The sequence below is a fragment of the Chroicocephalus ridibundus genome, chromosome 3 (assembly GCF_963924245.1).
Source record: "Chroicocephalus ridibundus chromosome 3, bChrRid1.1, whole genome shotgun sequence".
Taxonomy (NCBI): Eukaryota; Metazoa; Chordata; class Aves; order Charadriiformes; family Laridae; genus Chroicocephalus; species Chroicocephalus ridibundus.
This window is the reverse complement of record NC_086286.1, coordinates 121,310,284-121,328,164: the sequence shown is the minus strand read 5'-3', so window position 1 is coordinate 121,328,164 and position 17,881 is coordinate 121,310,284. Positions and strand designations below refer to the sequence as shown.

At 38.7% G+C, this 17,881-nt stretch overlaps 1 protein-coding gene across 4 annotated transcripts in view; it reads left to right on the top strand.

Annotated features, from left to right (window-relative positions):
* Positions 1-17,881, top strand: part of ITSN2 (intersectin 2) — an 88,522-nt gene that overhangs the window by 40,638 nt on the left and 30,003 nt on the right. For 3 of the 4 annotated variants that reach the window (XM_063330577.1, XM_063330578.1, XM_063330580.1), the window contains exons 9-23: positions 901-964; positions 2,746-2,883; positions 3,021-3,106; positions 4,085-4,347; positions 5,044-5,193; positions 5,405-5,545; positions 6,357-6,444; positions 7,053-7,192; positions 8,095-8,175; positions 9,968-10,104; positions 12,735-13,177; positions 14,445-14,566; positions 16,264-16,439; positions 16,708-16,852; positions 17,331-17,536. In XM_063330577.1, the coding sequence (XP_063186647.1) occupies positions 901-964; positions 2,746-2,883; positions 3,021-3,106; positions 4,085-4,347; positions 5,044-5,193; positions 5,405-5,545; positions 6,357-6,444; positions 7,053-7,192; positions 8,095-8,175; positions 9,968-10,104; positions 12,735-13,177; positions 14,445-14,566; positions 16,264-16,439; positions 16,708-16,852; positions 17,331-17,536 (2,380 nt within the window). The remainder of the gene's footprint in view (positions 1-900; positions 965-2,745; positions 2,884-3,020; positions 3,107-4,084; positions 4,348-5,043; positions 5,194-5,404; positions 5,546-6,356; positions 6,445-7,052; positions 7,193-8,094; positions 8,176-9,967; positions 10,105-12,734; positions 13,178-14,444; positions 14,567-16,263; positions 16,440-16,707; positions 16,853-17,330; positions 17,537-17,881) is intronic. The other variant, XM_063330579.1, reaches the window with a different exon arrangement.

Here is a 17,881-nt window from a genome sequence, read left to right as displayed (position 1 = left end):
CTCTCTCTCTGTAAAATGAGGGACATCTCACAGTCATTTTTGTGCCATATGCTCCTATGTATATGTATTAGTAATTGCTTAGATATTTGGGCTTTAGCTTCTTAAAGACACTGCAGGAAAGACACTGCAGTACTGCAGCCATTGGTTGGAATTTTTCAAAAGTAATTTAAGGGAGTCATTCCTTGTTGACTTTCAGTGACGTTTCTGCTGTGCCATGATATTATGGTGGTTTCCAAAAACTCCACACAAAGTTAATATGAGCATAGAGTTTTATGAAAGTTCTTATAAAACTGGATTACTCACCGCAACGCAGCAAATAGAACGCTGGCCAGGCAGTTCGTAGATGTAAAGACAGTATGTATGTATGTATATGTCTGGATTTCCCATTTTAATACGCGCTTCCCAAGCCTCTTCCTCTGCTTCCTAGCCTACAAAAAAGGAGGACAATTCTGTCTTTCAAGAAAGGGACTCAATGCTTTTTTATCTTGTTCAGTTGATTTTGGGCTGAATGTTTCATTGACCTGCCTAGAAAGGATATGGTTCTTTGTTATCAAAGGAAAGCTGACAGCTTTCCAGCCTGCTAGCTCAAGGTTTCAGTAGACAGTCAGCTGTGCTTTTGTAACAGCTTTGGGGATTACCATAAATATCCATTTTTCATGTCAGCTTTTCTGTTAAGGTGCTCCGAGTGGAAAAAAAAGTACACAAGAATACTTACATCTTTATTGTGTTCAGGTTGTAATGCCTGTTGTTAAGCCTGGAAGTAAAGCCAACTGTCAGCCGCTGATGAAAATGGATTTGATTAATATTAAAAATAAACATGCCCCAGTTCATGACCCATTTTTTGCTACATGTGAATCTTTGTTCAAAGTATTTGTTTTTATTAAAATCTTTTTCACAAAGGATTTCAAGCAAGGAATGCCCTTCTGCAATCAAACCTTTCACAGACTCAGTTGGCTACTATTTGGTAAGTTTAGTTCCTGGTTATGAATTCACGGTGTTAAGAGGGGAAATGTACTTCATTTAATAAGAAATGATAACGGGACACTGTAGCTCTAAAATAATAAACTGAAACTAAGCTGCTCAAACTGGTTTGTTCATGAGTATGTTTTCAAGAGACACCTTGACGTAATATAATTTTTTCACTCTGTGTGTGTGTTTGTTAAACTCCATGTAATAGTACAGATGCTAATCGCAGTTTCTGATGAGATGAGGGTTTATCAATTTTAAAAGTAGGATTCTGAAATCAAGTGTGTTGGTTTTAAAATATTAAAGATGAAAAATGAAGTAACCCTTCAGCTTTTCAGAATTTTACTGTGGTTCCCATAAAGATATCTACGTATTACGCATTTGTTAAGACTTGCCTTTCCTGTGGTGATGGAAGTGGTTACAGCTGTCTGAAGGCTTGAATAATCTTTCCTGCTAGATGTGTTAGTTTGGATTACGCCTTCAGACATAACTTGGATGTTATACATAAAATTTACTGGCCCAGCAGAATTCACAGTAGCTTGGTACTTTACAGCTCCTTCCGAGTCCCCTTTCTTCTTCTCTTTATCGCAGGGCAGTCATTTGTTTGTCTCTAGCAGCAGCGAGCTGAAATATTCCTCATATTCATTCAGCTTGTTTGGCTCATGCTGTGGAGGTAAAAAAGGGAGTGTCAGGTTGTATTCCTTCACTCTGGAATATGGGGAAATAAAGCAGGCATGTAGTGACCATTTTCCTCCCGGGTGCCCAGCCTGAAGGCAGCAGTAGCCAGTGCAAGGAGGTCCGTGTACCCGCGTAGAGGATTAACAGCCCAAGTTTCAGTTTTGCCCAAAGTAAGGAATTACCAGTTTTTCTACTGGGGTACTGTATTCGTGGCAATTACTGCAGTAACGGTACTGTTACGTATGAACAGTGCTGGTCTGTGAACATAATGCGAATCTCATTTCATCACCTCCTGCTTTTGTTTTTCACTGTGGTGATTTTTTTTGTTTTGTTTTGTAGTTTCCTTTTTGGTTTTAGTGGGTCTTTTTAACTACCTTTTTTTTTTTCTTAATTTTTTTTTTTTAAGGAGTAGTTATTAAGCATTTAGCGTAAGTGCAGTCTAAGGACACATTCCTGCAATTTTATCTGCATAGATAGTTCTTGGAGAAAGGTTCCTGCCTTTTTTGCCTGCATCTCTGGAAACATTTCACTGTGTCCCTCCCCCTTCCCCAGTTGCGTGGGAGGCATTTTGTAGGCTAAGGACAGGATTGCGTGGTTTGCCTTCTCCTTAGAGGGCGTAGGTGATCCTTGTCCTACCCATTGCAAGGTACCCTGGGGCAGCTCACCTCTTCCCTGTGCTGTCGAGGAGACACAAGGGGAAAAAAGAATTCTATGCAAAGGTTCCTGTTGTAGAATTTGATGTGACTTTATGTAATGCTTTCTTTTACTCTAAGAAAAATATTGAAAAAGTGTTTTCTAGCATTTTCAGCTGGTTAAGAACAGTCCTGAACTCTCTTCCCACCTCTTTTCTTGTTGATTCAATAAATCAAGAGACGTCCCTTAACCTTTCCTATCCTTTTTGCTGTATTTTATGAAGACATCTGAATAGATAAAAAAAAACCCCTCCTTTCATCACTTTTTCATGTTATCAATTGTAATTACTTTTACCAGCACATCTCACATGAATTCTCTATTAAAGAAATTATTTTTACAGTAAATTATTTCAGCTATCGTTTGTGAGTGATTATGATTATTATTATTATTGCTGTTAAAACTGTGCAGGTCACTAGCTGATATTGATGGCGATGGACAGCTGAAAGCTGATGAGTTTGTGTTAGCCATGCACCTAACCGATATGGCCAAAGCCGGACAACCTCTGCCACTAACTCTCCCTCTGGAACTAGTACCGCCTTCTTTCAGGTATATCACTGAGGGCAGTGAAACACAATGTGTTTTCAATGGAAGTGTTTTGTACAACGAAAATAAACGTGTTATTTCTCTAACATTGTTGGTGTGTTTGGGGTTTTTTTGTTTGGTTTTTTTTTTTTCCCCTCCAGGAGCGGAAAATATTCTGAAAATATAAATGGAACTCTGCCATCTTACCAGCCTGTGCAAGAGGAGGAGCCACAGAAAAAACAGCCAGGTAAAATAAGGGTTCACATTCTTAATGTGTAGCACTGCCTTTAAGGGCATTGAAACCCTTAGAAAGTGGAAGACATAGTCAGATCCCTAGGGAGCTTCATTTCAGGAGCTAGATCCTGTTTAACTTGGGTGGTGGCAAGGTTGTTAAGTGGATGTAGTCAGCCTATTACATCTAATAGAATTGAGAAGGCAGAAATAAGGCTATTTTTACCTGTAGGAAAGGAAAAGCGTGCTGATGAATAATGTATTTTGGAAAAGAAATCCTTCATGGCCAAATACTGCTGTGCTACTGCAAATTTTTTTTCAGTTGAAAATTTCTGGCATTACTTTGTTCTGGACACTTTGAAAACAAGGTAGTTCAGTTCTCTGAAAACTAGATGCGATTTGCACATAACGTAGATTCTGCTGTTGACTCCCTGATGCTACCAGCAAAGGTCTCTTACATGCACACTGCGAGACGCGACTTGCCTCTCTTTTTAGAAGGGTGGTTGCTGGAAGCCTCAACCCTTCCTTTGTATCTCTTTTTATCCTGTACCGCAGTAATTGAGCTTGATCCTATATTGTTTTCTGCTGGTTTTACCTCCAGGAGCTCTTACAGGGAACACCCTTAGAAACTAAGCTCTTTGTGTGTTAATGTTTCTTGCACAGTGGAAAACCTTTTTAACCGAAGATAGTCTTCTCCTAGCTTATAAAAGCTATTCTTTCGTGTTTCCTCTAAAATTCAAGTAATTTTTGTGGTCAGTTTTAAATTACAACACTTTTTTTTTTTTTTTTCAATTGGAATAGACTTTGGAAAATTTAAAGGTATTTTTGAAAAGAAAAATAATACTTTAACAAATGCAAGATGCTTATATCTTCCGTGACCCAGCAACCTGAGCTTGCCAAAAAGAAAGTAACTATCTTTAGAAACATAACCGAGGTATTTGTTTGAGAGCAGTGTTTTGCACAGGACAGAAATAACTACCTTTCCTTATTTTAGTGACGTTTGAGGACAAAAGGAAAGCCAACTATGAGAGGGGAAATATGGAGCTGGAAAAACGCCGTCAGGTCCTGTTGGAACAGCAGCAGAGAGAGGCTGAACGTAAGGCTCAGAAAGAAAGAGAAGAACAAGAGCGAAGAGAGCGGGAACGCCAGGAACAGGAACGGAAAAAACAACTCGAAATGGAAAGGCAGCTGGAGAGACAACGAGAGTTGGAAAGACAGAGGGAAGAAGAAAGGAGAAAAGAAATAGAAAGGCGGGAGGTTGTTTTCTTGAAATTATTTTTTAATTCTGTAAGGAATATATACAGTGTCCATTTGACGGAGCATTCAGGATTTGGATGCTGCCTTTGGTTCTGTCTCCTCACATGGCCATTGTCAAGTTGTCTTGGAAAGAGAACATCGTTTCTGTCTGAAAACATTGTGTCTGTTACAAATGCATCAAGTATAGGCTGGAGATTTTCAGATGCTTCACAGGACAGATGAGATTTTCTTGGACAGATGTCTTCGATTTATGCAAAAATCTGTATACCCAACAAGGTTGTACTGAATTCATAACTGATAATATTTTGACAGTTGAACTTGAAACAAATTTGCTTCTACTTACTGTCTCAGCGCATGCATAAGACTTGAGTATTTTTTCTAGTTCTGTGAAATACTCAAAGGGAGTTATGAGCAATATCTGTCAATGTGCTCATTTATGGGCAGTATTCTAAGCTAAATAGACTTTTGGTCTGAATTATGTAGCTTTTCTTCATCCAAAGTTAGGAGCATGGCATGAAGAATCTTAGAGGATCGCTTCCTCCATTCTTTGATGCTGAGGTATATAAGAGCACTTTACAAAAGACAATACGACGTCTTGCTGTTACGCTATTTACAAATAGAGCACATCATATTAAATTGTGATCTCTTGAGTTCTGCGTCTCCCCTGTAATTTAAGGTAATGTAACTTTTCTGCAGGCAGCAAAGCAAGAACTTGAGCGCCAGCGGCGATTGGAATGGGAGAGAATTCGTCGCCAAGAACTTCTTAATCAACGTAACAGGGAACAAGAAGAAATTGTGAAGTTGACTTCTAAAAAGAAGAGCCTTAATCTTGAATTAGAAGCCCTGGTAAGACAGAAATTTCACTACACGTCTTGAAATACATTATTTGAAATTATGCAAATCTTAGAATCTACCTTACCGGCCTACCAGGAATTCCACCCTGCTTTGCATGAGCAATGAAAAGCAGATATTTTGGGTTGTTTAAGAGAGCTGATCATGAACAAATGCCTACAGATTTAGTGGAGAAGTGTATAATTTGTCTTTGCTTTCCTTCTAGACGGACAAACATCAGCAAATCTCAGGCAGATTGCAAGATATTCGAAGCAAAAAGCAAATGCGGAAAACTGAGCTGGAGGCATTAGATAAGAAATACGACCAAGGAATTATGGAAGTCAAGCAACTACAACAACAGCTCCAGGTGTGTGACTTTCTGTTAGCTTGTAGTTTTCCTTCTTATTCCATAATGCCGTTGATAATTTCATACCCATGGGGAGGAACAGTGAATCGGTTTGATGATAGCAGAGAGAGGAAATTGTTAAGGCCATCAACACTGCATAGATTTTTAGTTTTATTTGTGGTGTTAAAGAAATGATTGCGTGTACTACAAGCAGCTGATAGTTGAATGAGGACAGTAGTCAAAACTTCTGCTGTTCTTACGTGAGCTGATAATAGTGACTTATTTTTAATTATGCATTTTTTTTATGGCTCCAGACTTTAATTTTGACAAGGAATGTTTTTTTCTGTGTGCACAGCAAGTTGATCTTTGGACTGAATTATCCTGCTGCTCTTTTTTCTTTTTTCCTCTCTTTGAATAGCACGACATGAATTATTTCAAATCAATTGACTACCATAAATCATCCTCTACTATATTTTTATGTAATTCTGCTGCATGTCAAGGAAACTTCTTTTCGTGTTCCTGTATGTCACACAACATATATATGTTAGGCTTGGGGCAGTCAACTTAAATGTTCTCATGATAATATTTACACTTTTAGCATGTCTGTTATTTTTTTTCCAGCTGTGTTAATGGTTTTGGCTCAAAAAACATTTAATTCTAATAATATTCATATCAAGAGTATAGAAGTAATTTTTTCCACTGCCTCCTAATGATAACTTGCATCCGTGTTTCCTTAACATGAGTTGAAATTGTGTTTGAAAATTCACCCATTTTTACTTACTCATTTGTAAACAATATTAAAAAATCGTTACGTTTTCTTCAATATCTACAGGAGTATCAGAATAAACTAATCTATTTAGTTCCTGAAAAGCAATTGTTAAGTGAAAGAATTAAAAACGCTCAACTCGAAAACACTCAGAGTAAGTGCCTGCAAATGAATTTCTCTTTGGTTTTTCATCACTTGTAAAAAAAGAAGGCTGAAGGGTGGAGGGGTGTTAATCACAGCTTCATTTTTGTGTATTTTGAGTTAGTGCCATCTTAGCATTGTTGCATCTGCATTCCATTATTTCCTTCACATTCTAAATAAGGGGCAAGCAAACATACTTTTGCAAAAAAGCACAGATTTTCCTTGAAACCTTATTTACACAGACTATACAGCCCACAGATCCTGTTACATCTTGTGGTTTTTTGTTAGTGTAAACTCAAGGGAGTTAATTTATGTAAAATTTTCACGGATTTTTACATCAAATCACACTAGAAGTCCCTGTCTAGAGAAGCTTGCAATGAATTGGTCTGATATTAAAAAAAAAAAAAAGATTGCAAATTATTCAGTATATGTTACATGTAATGCCTGTATGTCTCAGTTAGGTGTTGGGGACATTTATTCTTTGTGCTGTATACAAATAGAAAGGTAAATCAAGGGATTCTTCGAAAGAAAGAGGTTGGGAATGTGTGTATATTAGGAAAATAATGAAATAATTAGTGAAAACAGGAATCCTGATAAGATTGCTTGTCTTCCCTTATGCAGGTACAGGAATCAGTTCTGTGCAAAAGAAATCCCTAGAAAAGGAAGAATTATGCCAAAGACTTAAGGAACAACTCGACGCCCTTGAGAAAGAAACTGCTTCTAAACTTGCTGAAATGGATGCATTTAACAGTCAGCTTAAGGTACGTGCATTATCTAAATACTCAGTCTTACACCAGTAAGCACTATCTTTATTTCTCCACCCGGTCATAAAGATGGGTGGCACTTCCACCAGGCTTCCAAAAAGCTTTCCCCAACTTCCATTGTCAAGTAAGGATTACCAAAAAGAGTAAATAATGTAATAAAAATGCACTTAGAACCATTGCTAATGTACTAAAACACGAATCTGTTGCTAATCATTGCTTTGCATGAATCAACTGTCGCTCACTCTCAACTTTTGCCTTCTAGAATTCATTTTGATTTAGAACTGAAGTTTCTGAGGCCCTTACAAATTCTCTTCTTATGGTACTGCAGTTATATTGGCTACAATTTTTGAATTGTGGACTGAACATTTAACTTTTATTAAAAGAAATACAGAGTTTCATAGTACACTGTACAAGATCTGGTAGCAGGTTTGGATATTGTCCTAAAAGTAAGCACAGGCCGCTTATTTGTGTAGAAGTTAAGAAATATTGACCGCTGGCCCTGAAGGTGTTTTTGCTTCAGAGGCAACTCTTGACTTGCCTAAAAATGCATGCAACTCTCAGGCAGGGTAGCGCGCATCCCCCTAACTTCATTTACCAGCTTACTCCTAGGGGCACTGATGTGAACTTTATTTTTATTCTTAAGTAACGGATTTATGCTGGGCCAGCATGAGGGCCTCTGCACTCTCCAATAAAAAGAACTCAAAGAAAAATTTGTAAACGTTTAAGGAGTTTCTTTCCTTTTTAAAAAATGGCTACAAAACCCGTGCATTTTTAGTTATTTGTTTATTGCATGGCTTGCTGTGTTCAGTGGCTGCACCTACCGTTTAGTCTTCCCTAAAATATGTTTTCCAAAATACAGTGCAAAGATTAATTGGCTTTTTATCTGCCTTATCTTACAGTGTGAGAATATGGATGATTCTGTTCTTCAGTGCCTTTTGTCTCTGCTAAGCTGTCTCAACAACCTCTTCCTCTTACTTAAGGTTATTTTCTAATCTTTGGCTCTTTTGGTTTTTTAATTATTTTGCAATTTTTCTCTGCTTACCCTTTCCGTTTGGATGTACAACCTCTACTAAATAAATTTTCCTAAAAGAAAATCGATAGGCTCTTTTTCTTTCTGCTAGCTTTAACATCCTTTTAAAGACTTTAAATTTTCTTACCTGCTTAGAAAGCCAAACTGCAAAATACCGATAGCCATTTTATTTCTTGCCAGACTACGTTCACTCAGTTGTTTTACCCAGATATTTTTAGTTATGGTAACATCAACCAAAAAAATACTTAGTCGGAAACAGTGTCTTCTCCCACCTTTCCTCCTCTTGCTCTCTACCTGTCTCGCTCTGCCTGTAGCCAAACATCTTAAGCTGTGGGTCAGGTTAAGGAATTCTCGTTCAAGTTTCAAAGTCTAGAAGTCCCATCAATGCCCAGAGTACGACATACGACATGGCAAATGCAATGCTGTTAAGCCTCCAGATTAACCCAGTACTAAAACCCACTTGCTGTTTTTCCTCAACACTGCTTTTGTCTGCTGGGCTCAAAAATCTGACTTTGATTTATTCCCCCCGCCATTAATTATTCTCAGAATTACCAAACTGACCTTTCCATTTGGCATAAGCGTTATTCGGTCCTTAAATCAAGGATACAAGAGTTTTTCTAATGCAATTTTGTTTCCATAGTGATCCTCAATTTCTGTGCAAAGTGAGAAGAAAAACCATTCTTAGCTGAATATGTTTGGGGGAAAATAGTTGTCAATGGTTTGGTTTAGTTTGTTGCTACAGAGAGACGTTCACTGACACAGAAATACTGTTATCTTGCCCTTTTCATGTAAATTGCACAGTATCTCTTAGGCAGCGTGATTATTGGTAGAGGTGCGTATTGTAGTGGGAATAGATCATTCTTAATTGCTTTGCTTGCATTTATGAGATCAGATGTGAGAAGTCGGGGTACACCTGTTGCATTGCTCAGTCTGTATCAATAGGTTTCCTGGGAAAAGATAATGTAGTATCTTACAGGTGTGTTGTAACATGGTGAAGTACAGTCTAAAGTAATTCTGTCGTTGATTTTTTTTTTTTCCTTCTGTAAATTTAATTATCCCAAAGATTCATGCTGATTTTCTGCTTTGAAAAGCTTTATTATCAGAGGAAGATGGAATAGGAATTGAAGGATGTGTTCAAAAGAAAAAGAGTAAAATTGTGACGTTTACAAATATAAGAAAACTCCAGTCTGAGTTAGTGTCTTTAGGCCATGGCTTCCCACAGCGTTAAGCTTTCTGGATATTTTATAAAGTTTTGCAGATTTAAATATGGGATTGATCATTCAGACAGCATTGCGAAGGTGAACACCCTACTGAGGAGGTGCATTCTCAGGTTTATGGGGTTGTGTTGGCTTTCAGTTGAAGTCTGCCTCCTCGTCAAATCTTGTAGTTATTTAAAGTACCCTTCATTGCCCTCTGTATCCTTAGATAACGTAGTGTTTGAACACCCAGTTTTATATCTTCCCTTCTCCTCTGTTGTATTTGCCATTTCCAGCAGGTGTATGACTGGAAGGGCTCTTTGAAAGCCTAAGTTACGTCAAAGGCTTTGCAAACCTGCCAGCTACTTTTATACGGCTGTTTATTTGACTTTTCTTTACAGTGACCTCCAAGGACTATTAATAACTTAATATTACTTTGTCCATTTGTATTAAAACTTGGTTCACAAAGTATTAAAATGCCTGGATGCTTTTCTCAAAAGATTGGCTTTATTCTCTTTGATGTACTTCGTTGTGTTTCTTCGTTAGGACCTGAGAGAAAGTTACAGCACACAGCAATTAGCCTTGGAGCAGCTCCACAGGATCAAACAGGACAAAATACGAGAGGTAGAAAAAAGAAGAGCTGAATTCGCACAGAAAAAGCGACTGGAAGATGAGGCTGCAAGGTACCATGTCTGAATGTATCAGTGTTGCAGTTTTTTAAAGCAAAAGAATGCTTTGGTGACTTTAAGACATTGATTGTAATAAGCAGGACTATCGGTAAAAATATATCCTAGTGAGTTGCCTTAGAGAAAATGTTTTGTATGGAGTACCACTGATACAAGATGGTTTGAATTTCCTCTTTCCAATCTGTTTTCATCTTCTTTAAAAAACAAACAAACAAACCACCTTATAATTCAGATAAACCACATAGTCACTTCTGCTACTAAGATTTTTAGCTCGTTAATAGATAATCCTCACACAGTTGAAATTCCTTATATTTTTCTGCCTTGTTTTGCTGGCCTTCAAAAGATCTGACCTATTGCCTTAAAAGCACTTCTGAGTGAGTAGGCACTGGTTTTTTGTCATGTATATCCAGACAGTTGTGGAATTGATACTTAAGACAATAGGAGGGGCATCGACTGCTAAATTCCTATGTTATCTTCAAAGGTGGGTGAGTGAGCAAGCTTTGAGGTTTAAATTTGGTTCCTTTTTTAGGAGGACAATGAGAAAATTCAAATATATGTCTGAGAGGATGGTCCCTTCATGGATATGTATATGTATATATCCCGTCATGTATCCTGTATGATCCTAGTTTTGCTCAGCCCAGCCTTGTATCAAGCGCTCAGACTTTTACTGTTCTCAACTCTTGGTTTCTCGTTGTCTTGTTCCCAACTAGTTTTCACGGAATTTTTTTTCAGAGTTGGAAGGGAGCTCTAGAGATCATCTAGTCTAACTCCCCTGGGATTGCCCAGAGCACATTACTCAGGACTGCATCCAGGCGGGTCATGAAAATCTCCAGAGAAGTGGACTCCACAACCTCCCTGGGCAGCCTGGTCCAGGGCTCTGTCACCCTCACCGTAAAGAAGTTTTTTCTCATATTTGATCGGAACTTCCTATGTTCCAACTTGTGCCCGTTACCCCTTGTCCAGTTACTGGGAACCACTGAAAAGAGTCTGGCTCCATCCTCCTTAAACCCCGCTTTTAGATACTTGTAAACATTAATAAGATCTCTCCTCAGCCTTCTCTTCTCCAGGCTAAAGAGTCCCAGCTCTCTCAGCCTTTCCTCATAAGGGAGATGCTCCAGTCCCTCAATCGTCTTAGTTGCCCTACGCTGGACTCTCTCCAGTAGTTCCCTGTCTCTCTTGAACTTGGGAGCCCAAAACTGGACACAGTATTCCAGTTGTGGCCTCACCAGTGCAGAGTAGAGGGGGAGGATGACCTCCCTTGACCTGCTGGCCACACTCTTCCCTATGCAGCCCAGAATTCCATTGGCCACCTTGGCGACAAGGGCACATTGCTTGCTCATGGATAATTTACTGTTCACCAAGACCCCCAGATCCTTTTCTTCAGAGCTGCTTTCCAGCAGGTCCACCCCTAACCTATACTGGTGCCTGACATTCTTCCTCCCCAGGTGCAGGATCCTACATTTGTCCTTGTTGCACCTCATTAGGTTCTTCTCTGCCCAGCTCTCCAGCCTGTCTAGGTAACGATGGATGGCAGCATGGCCCTCTGGGGTGTCAGCCACCCCTCCCAGTTTGGTATCATCAGTGAACTTGCTGAGGATACACTCTGTCCCCTCGTCCAGGTCGTTGATGAATACATTAAACAATACTGGTCCAAGTATTGGCCCCTGGGGGACACCGGTGGTTACAGGCCTCCAACTTGACCCTGCTCCATTAATCACAACCCTGTTTTCTTTTGTTTCACTGATCAACAAAACATAGATTACAGGGTTTGATTCTGGCTATCTTAAGATGCCACTCTGTTTTTCTTCCTACTAGAGGAAAACCAGTTCCTACTGGATCCTATCATGTGCTTAAAACACAATAAAATGACCATCAGCTGAGTAGACCTCTCACAGTGATTTGATGAAGCAGTCTGCTCTAGGCGTGATCCCTTCTCAGCAACCTCTTCAGAAGGTGGCCCAAGGGTTTGGTCCACTCTTTTCAGAAAAAAGGTCTTGACAGCTAAAATACAAAGATTTTTAAGGGCGTTGAATTGGATAATAACTTCTTTGGAGAGATAAGGCACAGAATACAATCTGAATAATTTTGGAGAATAGTCAGATTTCCAGAATTCTGTCTGATGAAGAGTGTGGCCATGGCGGGGATAAGCATATTGAATAGCTTACAACTGCTGAAAGCAAAAAATTAAAGCAACAAACGTCATTATGCAAATGCTATTTTTATGTATGTACCAGAGTGAAATGTTGTTATTAATCTGTTTGGAAATCTTAGTTTCCAGTTGTGAGATTTGGATGCTCCCTTGGTGGACAGCCTAAACCCACCTTTGTTCAATTAACAGATCACTTCTTGCTCATCAGGCTGTAGGTGAGCGGAAGTGCCCGTGGAGGCACTGCAGTGGCAGTGTTTGTATACCAAGAATTTTAATCCATTTGTTATTTATATGTGAAATATACTGGTGCTTTTGTTAAGACAAAGCATGGTCTCCTGTGGAAGAACTTATTGCCCGGAGAGGGGAGTGATCAATATCATAGACTCAGTTTTACTGACAAGTGCAGACAATTACTCTATAAACACCGTCTCATTCATTTTCATATGAACGTTCTCCAACCTCTCTCTTATTCTTTCAGGAAAGCAAAACGTGAGAAGGAGAACCGATGGCAGGAAAATATCCGAAGGGAAGAAGAAGAGAAAAAGAAGCGATTGGAGGAAGAACGAATGCAGGAAAAAGTTCAAGAAAAGCTCAAAGCTGAAGAAGCAGCTGCTCTGATGAGAGAAAGGGAAAATAAACAACAGCTTCATGCAGAGGAGGAAAAAAATAGGCAAGCCACCATCCTGAGAGAGACAGAACAACAAAGGCAGAGGCAACTGGAAGAAGATAAAAGAAAGCAAGAACAAATTGCAAAAGAAGCCGAGGAGAGGCGTAAGCAGAACGAAGAAATAAAGAAGATAAAAGTGACCAGCTCTCAAGAGGTGGAGAAACGCACTTCTAAATTAAACGTAAATGAGAAGTTTGCAGATCTGTTGAAACCAACAGAGGGTAAAAGTCTTAAGCCACCCTGGAAAAATGAAGGTAATCGTAGTCTGTTAGATTTTTTTGCTTTAATGGTTCTTATTTTCCTGAGCGTTATTTCATTCTTTAAATATATTGTTGTTAACCAAGGAAACCTGGTCTAGTGGAAGGTGTCCCTGCCTGTTGCAAGAGGGTTGGAACAAGATGATCTTTTAGGTCCCTTCCAACCCAAGCCATTCTATGATAATGTGACATGATGGGCAGGCTTATTGTCTAAAATATTATTTAAAATAAAAAAAAAAAAAAAAAGAGGAGCAGTGTTTCATGTCTTTACTAAGTTATAAATCATCCTGTTAACCTAGGTTACTTCTATCAGTTTTCAGCACCTATGACTGATGACAAATCTTCCAGTGATCACAGTCAACAGATCACAGATGCTGGAAAGAGTAATAATTTAGCTTTTCCCTGAGGCCTGCCCATTCTATCATTAAAGCAGAGCGCTAATGTGGAGTTTTGCTCAGTGATGAGTGGATGGGCAGGTAACACTCATCAAAGTGATTTATTATCATTGAAATCTAGTTTATTTCTGTATTACTCAATGCCTCTTATTAAAAAGCAAAGATCTGAATGACTAGACCTAACTCTAGTTGTAGGGTTTTGAAAAATACTGGTTTAAGAATGCTTTTGCTGAAGGCAGTTTTGATTAGTTCCATCCTTCATTAGTTCTTGTCAGTTTTTATTAGCCGCTTTCACCACTGAGTTCAGCAAGAACCAAATTAGAACAGTGCTGAAGGGTATTTGCACACCTCAGCTATACTTTGTAAAACATTCACTGTCAGCAGCATCAGTCACGGACTTGGAGAACAGAGATGCAAAGAAAACAGAAAGCATGATACTTTGCTATTTTAGGTTTCAAAGTAAAATCTTCACACGTGCTGCTGAACACTTACTGTAGCAACAGTGGTGTCTTTTCAACTTGGAAAACTATAATTGTGTTAAACCAGACTATATTAAAGCACTGGCCTAGCCAGAGCAGTTTGACGAGGAAAGATAAGGAGATAAAGATGTCATTTTTTTGGCTTCAGAAGACAGTGCATTTTATTGCCTGTGTTATGTTTACTATGATTAGCGCGTTTAAACTCTTGCGTTGTCTGCGTCCCATCAGCCTGTTGTAGCTAGTGATCTCCTTTGATACTTGCATAGTGTCTTTGGGGCACAAACTGTTCTCTTCTTACGTTCATACCTGTTGCTTAGAATAACGGGGTTCCAGCTAAGCACGTGCCTTTCAGCTGCATCAAAATGGTGACTAGTTTTGTTATCCTTTTAGGCAATGCAGTTGGTGTCTCGGAGTCTAGGAATTCGGTTGCCTTGGTAAATTACAGAGCTTTATATCCATTTGAAGCAAGGAATCACGATGAAATGAGCTTTAATACTGGAGATATAATTCAGGTAAGATTTGCCATTCACATTTAACTTGCAAAAATCATCCCCCCTTCCCTGGCTTTGAGATACACAAGGTCTTAAGCATCAAAAGCATTATGTTGACGTATTTTAAGGCTTACTCAAAATTTAACTTTAAATTGGTTTGCCTTTTTTTTTTTCTTCTTTTTCCTTTTTTTTTTACAGGTGAAATTAGGATTAGTTCAGCTAAAATCTTTCAATGGAGCTTATACTTCCTAGAGGTGTTGAGAATCTGTGTAAAATAACAATAGTGACTGCTAAACGTAAACTTTCTAAAATTAGTAGATCAGGAACGATATCATTGTTGCAGTTCGTTGTACGTATACAGGTTGGCCTCTGAGTATCTGCTTGAAATATGAGCATAGTAAATAGAGGCATTAATTATTAATTAATGGTATTTGAATTAAAATAAAACTAGTTATTTAACAAGTAGATGTGAAAGGTTCTTCTGAATCTTAATACCATTTTCTAATGTATTTTTAACATAGACTTCTACCTCTTGTTGGCTGGTCCTTTATGACTGTTCCCTGAGGCAGATATCCATAGTAGTTTATTCTGCGCCCATTCTTTGTTGCACTTTTCTGGATTCAGCTGAATATGCTGTCTGTAATATTACAGCAGCACTGTAAGATTGGGAATGTCTTCTGACATCTCAGTAATTTATGTCACTTGTCAGCATACGTGTTTTTGGAAGGGTGTGCATGCATTCAGGTGGACTGTGAAAACTGATTTACAGCTATGGTAATACAATTGAGATAGATACATAATTAATATGTATATCTAATATATAAGTACATATGGTTCCTCCTCAATCAGACTACAAGTGATGTAGGTAGGGGATAAGGGAGAATTTACAAAGCAATGTGGTACAAACTATTAAAACACTTCAGTATTAGCTTTCAGTTTGACAGCGTTAAATCACTTATTTGCATTTTCATACCAATGAAGCATGGAAGAGGGAACAAGAGAAGTAGGTTTTGTTTTGGCTTCCTTCTCGGATATAATTAACTGTGTCATTTAACTACTGATAATTTATTTTAGAAATAGGCTAACAGCTGCTGCCGCCTCCTCCTCCTCTTATAGCCCAAACCTCAGCCAAGCTAACTAGCTGATAATATTTGATGAGCTGCTAATTTTTAGCTAATTTTGACTAATTTGCAGCATAATGGAGGCTTCAATATTGCTATGAATGTTTAAGGGTGTTCGATACTTCATCGCATAGTAAATAACAGAATTTTTGGACGTGTTTTGGATGGAGTCAGATGACACGGTTAATTATATCTGTAAGCAGAACTGCAGCAGTTGTTTTTGTGCGCTGGCAGCCACTGCCTCTCGGCTGCGCATTTGGCAAAATACAACGCAATGCACTGTAATTTTTGGCAAGCCAGAGTGGCTCCAGGTATAGTAGATGGTCCCCAAGGTGCATGTTTGGGGCTCATTTGAAGGAACATAATGTCTTTGAGGCCTGTCTCTGCCTGTGTCTAAGCCCAGTGCAGTTGCCTCATCACCCTGTCTCTTGAACAGAGCAAAATCAGCTCAATTCTGAAAGGGAAGAGAATGAAAATGCTGATCTTTGTGTGAGTGCTGCTCACGCTCAGGGTGCCAGCAGGTGCTGCCGCACGGGGTGCCCTGTTTGTTTTACATCGCTAATTGTGTTTTCTTTGTATTTATTCCCCTGTCCATAGGTTGATGAAAAAACTGTAGGGGAGCCTGGTTGGCTTTATGGGAGTTTTCAAGGACATTTTGGTTGGTTTCCATGCAATTATGTAGAAAAAATACCAGAAGGAGAAAAATCTTTGTCTCCTAAGAAGGCCTTACTTCCTCCTACAGTATCTTTATCTACTACCTCAGCTGCTTCAGAGTGAGTTTTTGTTCTGTTTGTGTTAAAATTGCTTTTTCTAAATTTAGCTGACACATAATGTGCTGTGTAGTTTCACTTGGTGTTTGTTTTAAAAATATAAATGCAGAAAACTTAGTGAAGAACCTGCCTGAAAGTCTTAGCTTGGAAATTTTGATAGTCTGCTTCACGTTGTATAGCATATATGTTTAAAAAAAAAATGTTACTGTGCTTGAGGTACTTTTTAAATAAAAATAGTAATGTATTAAATATGCGTGTATTCAATTCGCAGACCACTTTCACCAAGCAAACCTGCAGAAGAATCTGATTACCAAAACATACCTTTTTCTAACCTGAATGTTAATACAGCATGGCAACAGAAATCAGCTTTTACTCGCACTGTGTCCCCGGGATCCGTTTCGCCCGTTCACGGCCAGGTATATTGTGTGAGAGTGGAGAACCTTCTGTAGTTTAGATTCATGTTAATAAAAGAGATTTAAAGAAAAACCAAAACAAAATATGCCTTTTCTAATACTGGCCTCGCTGAACATGCTAGAGGTTAAAGAAGCTATTCTGAATGCTCCACTGGTGTGCATTGACGTAACACCATGTGTTTCCAGGGAGCAAGAAGACTCATGTATGTTTGATAACTCTAAAATCATTTTCACCTGTAATTAAACACACGAGATGTTGTTAACAAATGAGAAACAGAGTTGAGAGATTGTTCCTCAATCAGCAGCTTGTATACATCAACGTAAAACGTTGTTGACCATACAACAAATTATTCAGCCATCATTTAGGGATGAAGTTGCTTAAACTTCAGTCAAAGATATATCAGTTTCTTTGTTTGTGTTTAACACTTGCACCATTTTGGGGTAGTGTGGTTGACCAACATCTCCACTTCTGTCTTAACAGGGGCAGCCTGTCGAGAACTTAAAAGCACAAGCACTTTGCTCTTGGACTGCAAAAAAAGATAACCACTTGAATTTTTCAAAAAATGATATCATTACTGTCCTGGAGCAGCAGGAAAACTGGTGGTTTGGAGAGGTACACGGAGGAAGGGGTTGGTTTCCAAAATCATATGTCAAGCTCTTGCCTGGGAGTGAAATCAAGAAAGAGGAGTAAGTGCGACTTTTTCTTTTACTCAACGGTTTGAAAAATAGGTGGTTTAGAGTGCAAAATTCTTGCAATGCTGTAAAGTGCAGAATATAAATACCATTTATAATTGACACCATGCCGTTTTAGGCTTTTATTATTTTGTTCTGGCAAGCCAAGTAATGTTAGGCTCACTGCTGTGTAAATAGACAGTCTTCCAAGGCTGAGTGCTGTGAAAATTCAGGGGTGTTTGATTATTCATCAAGTGCCAGGCTTTGTTTTGGTTCATTACGGAGTCAGCTCTCTTGCAGTGTAGTTGCGTTCTGCCTCTGAAGGTGCCGATTTCTGAGTGACCTACAAATAATTGTAAG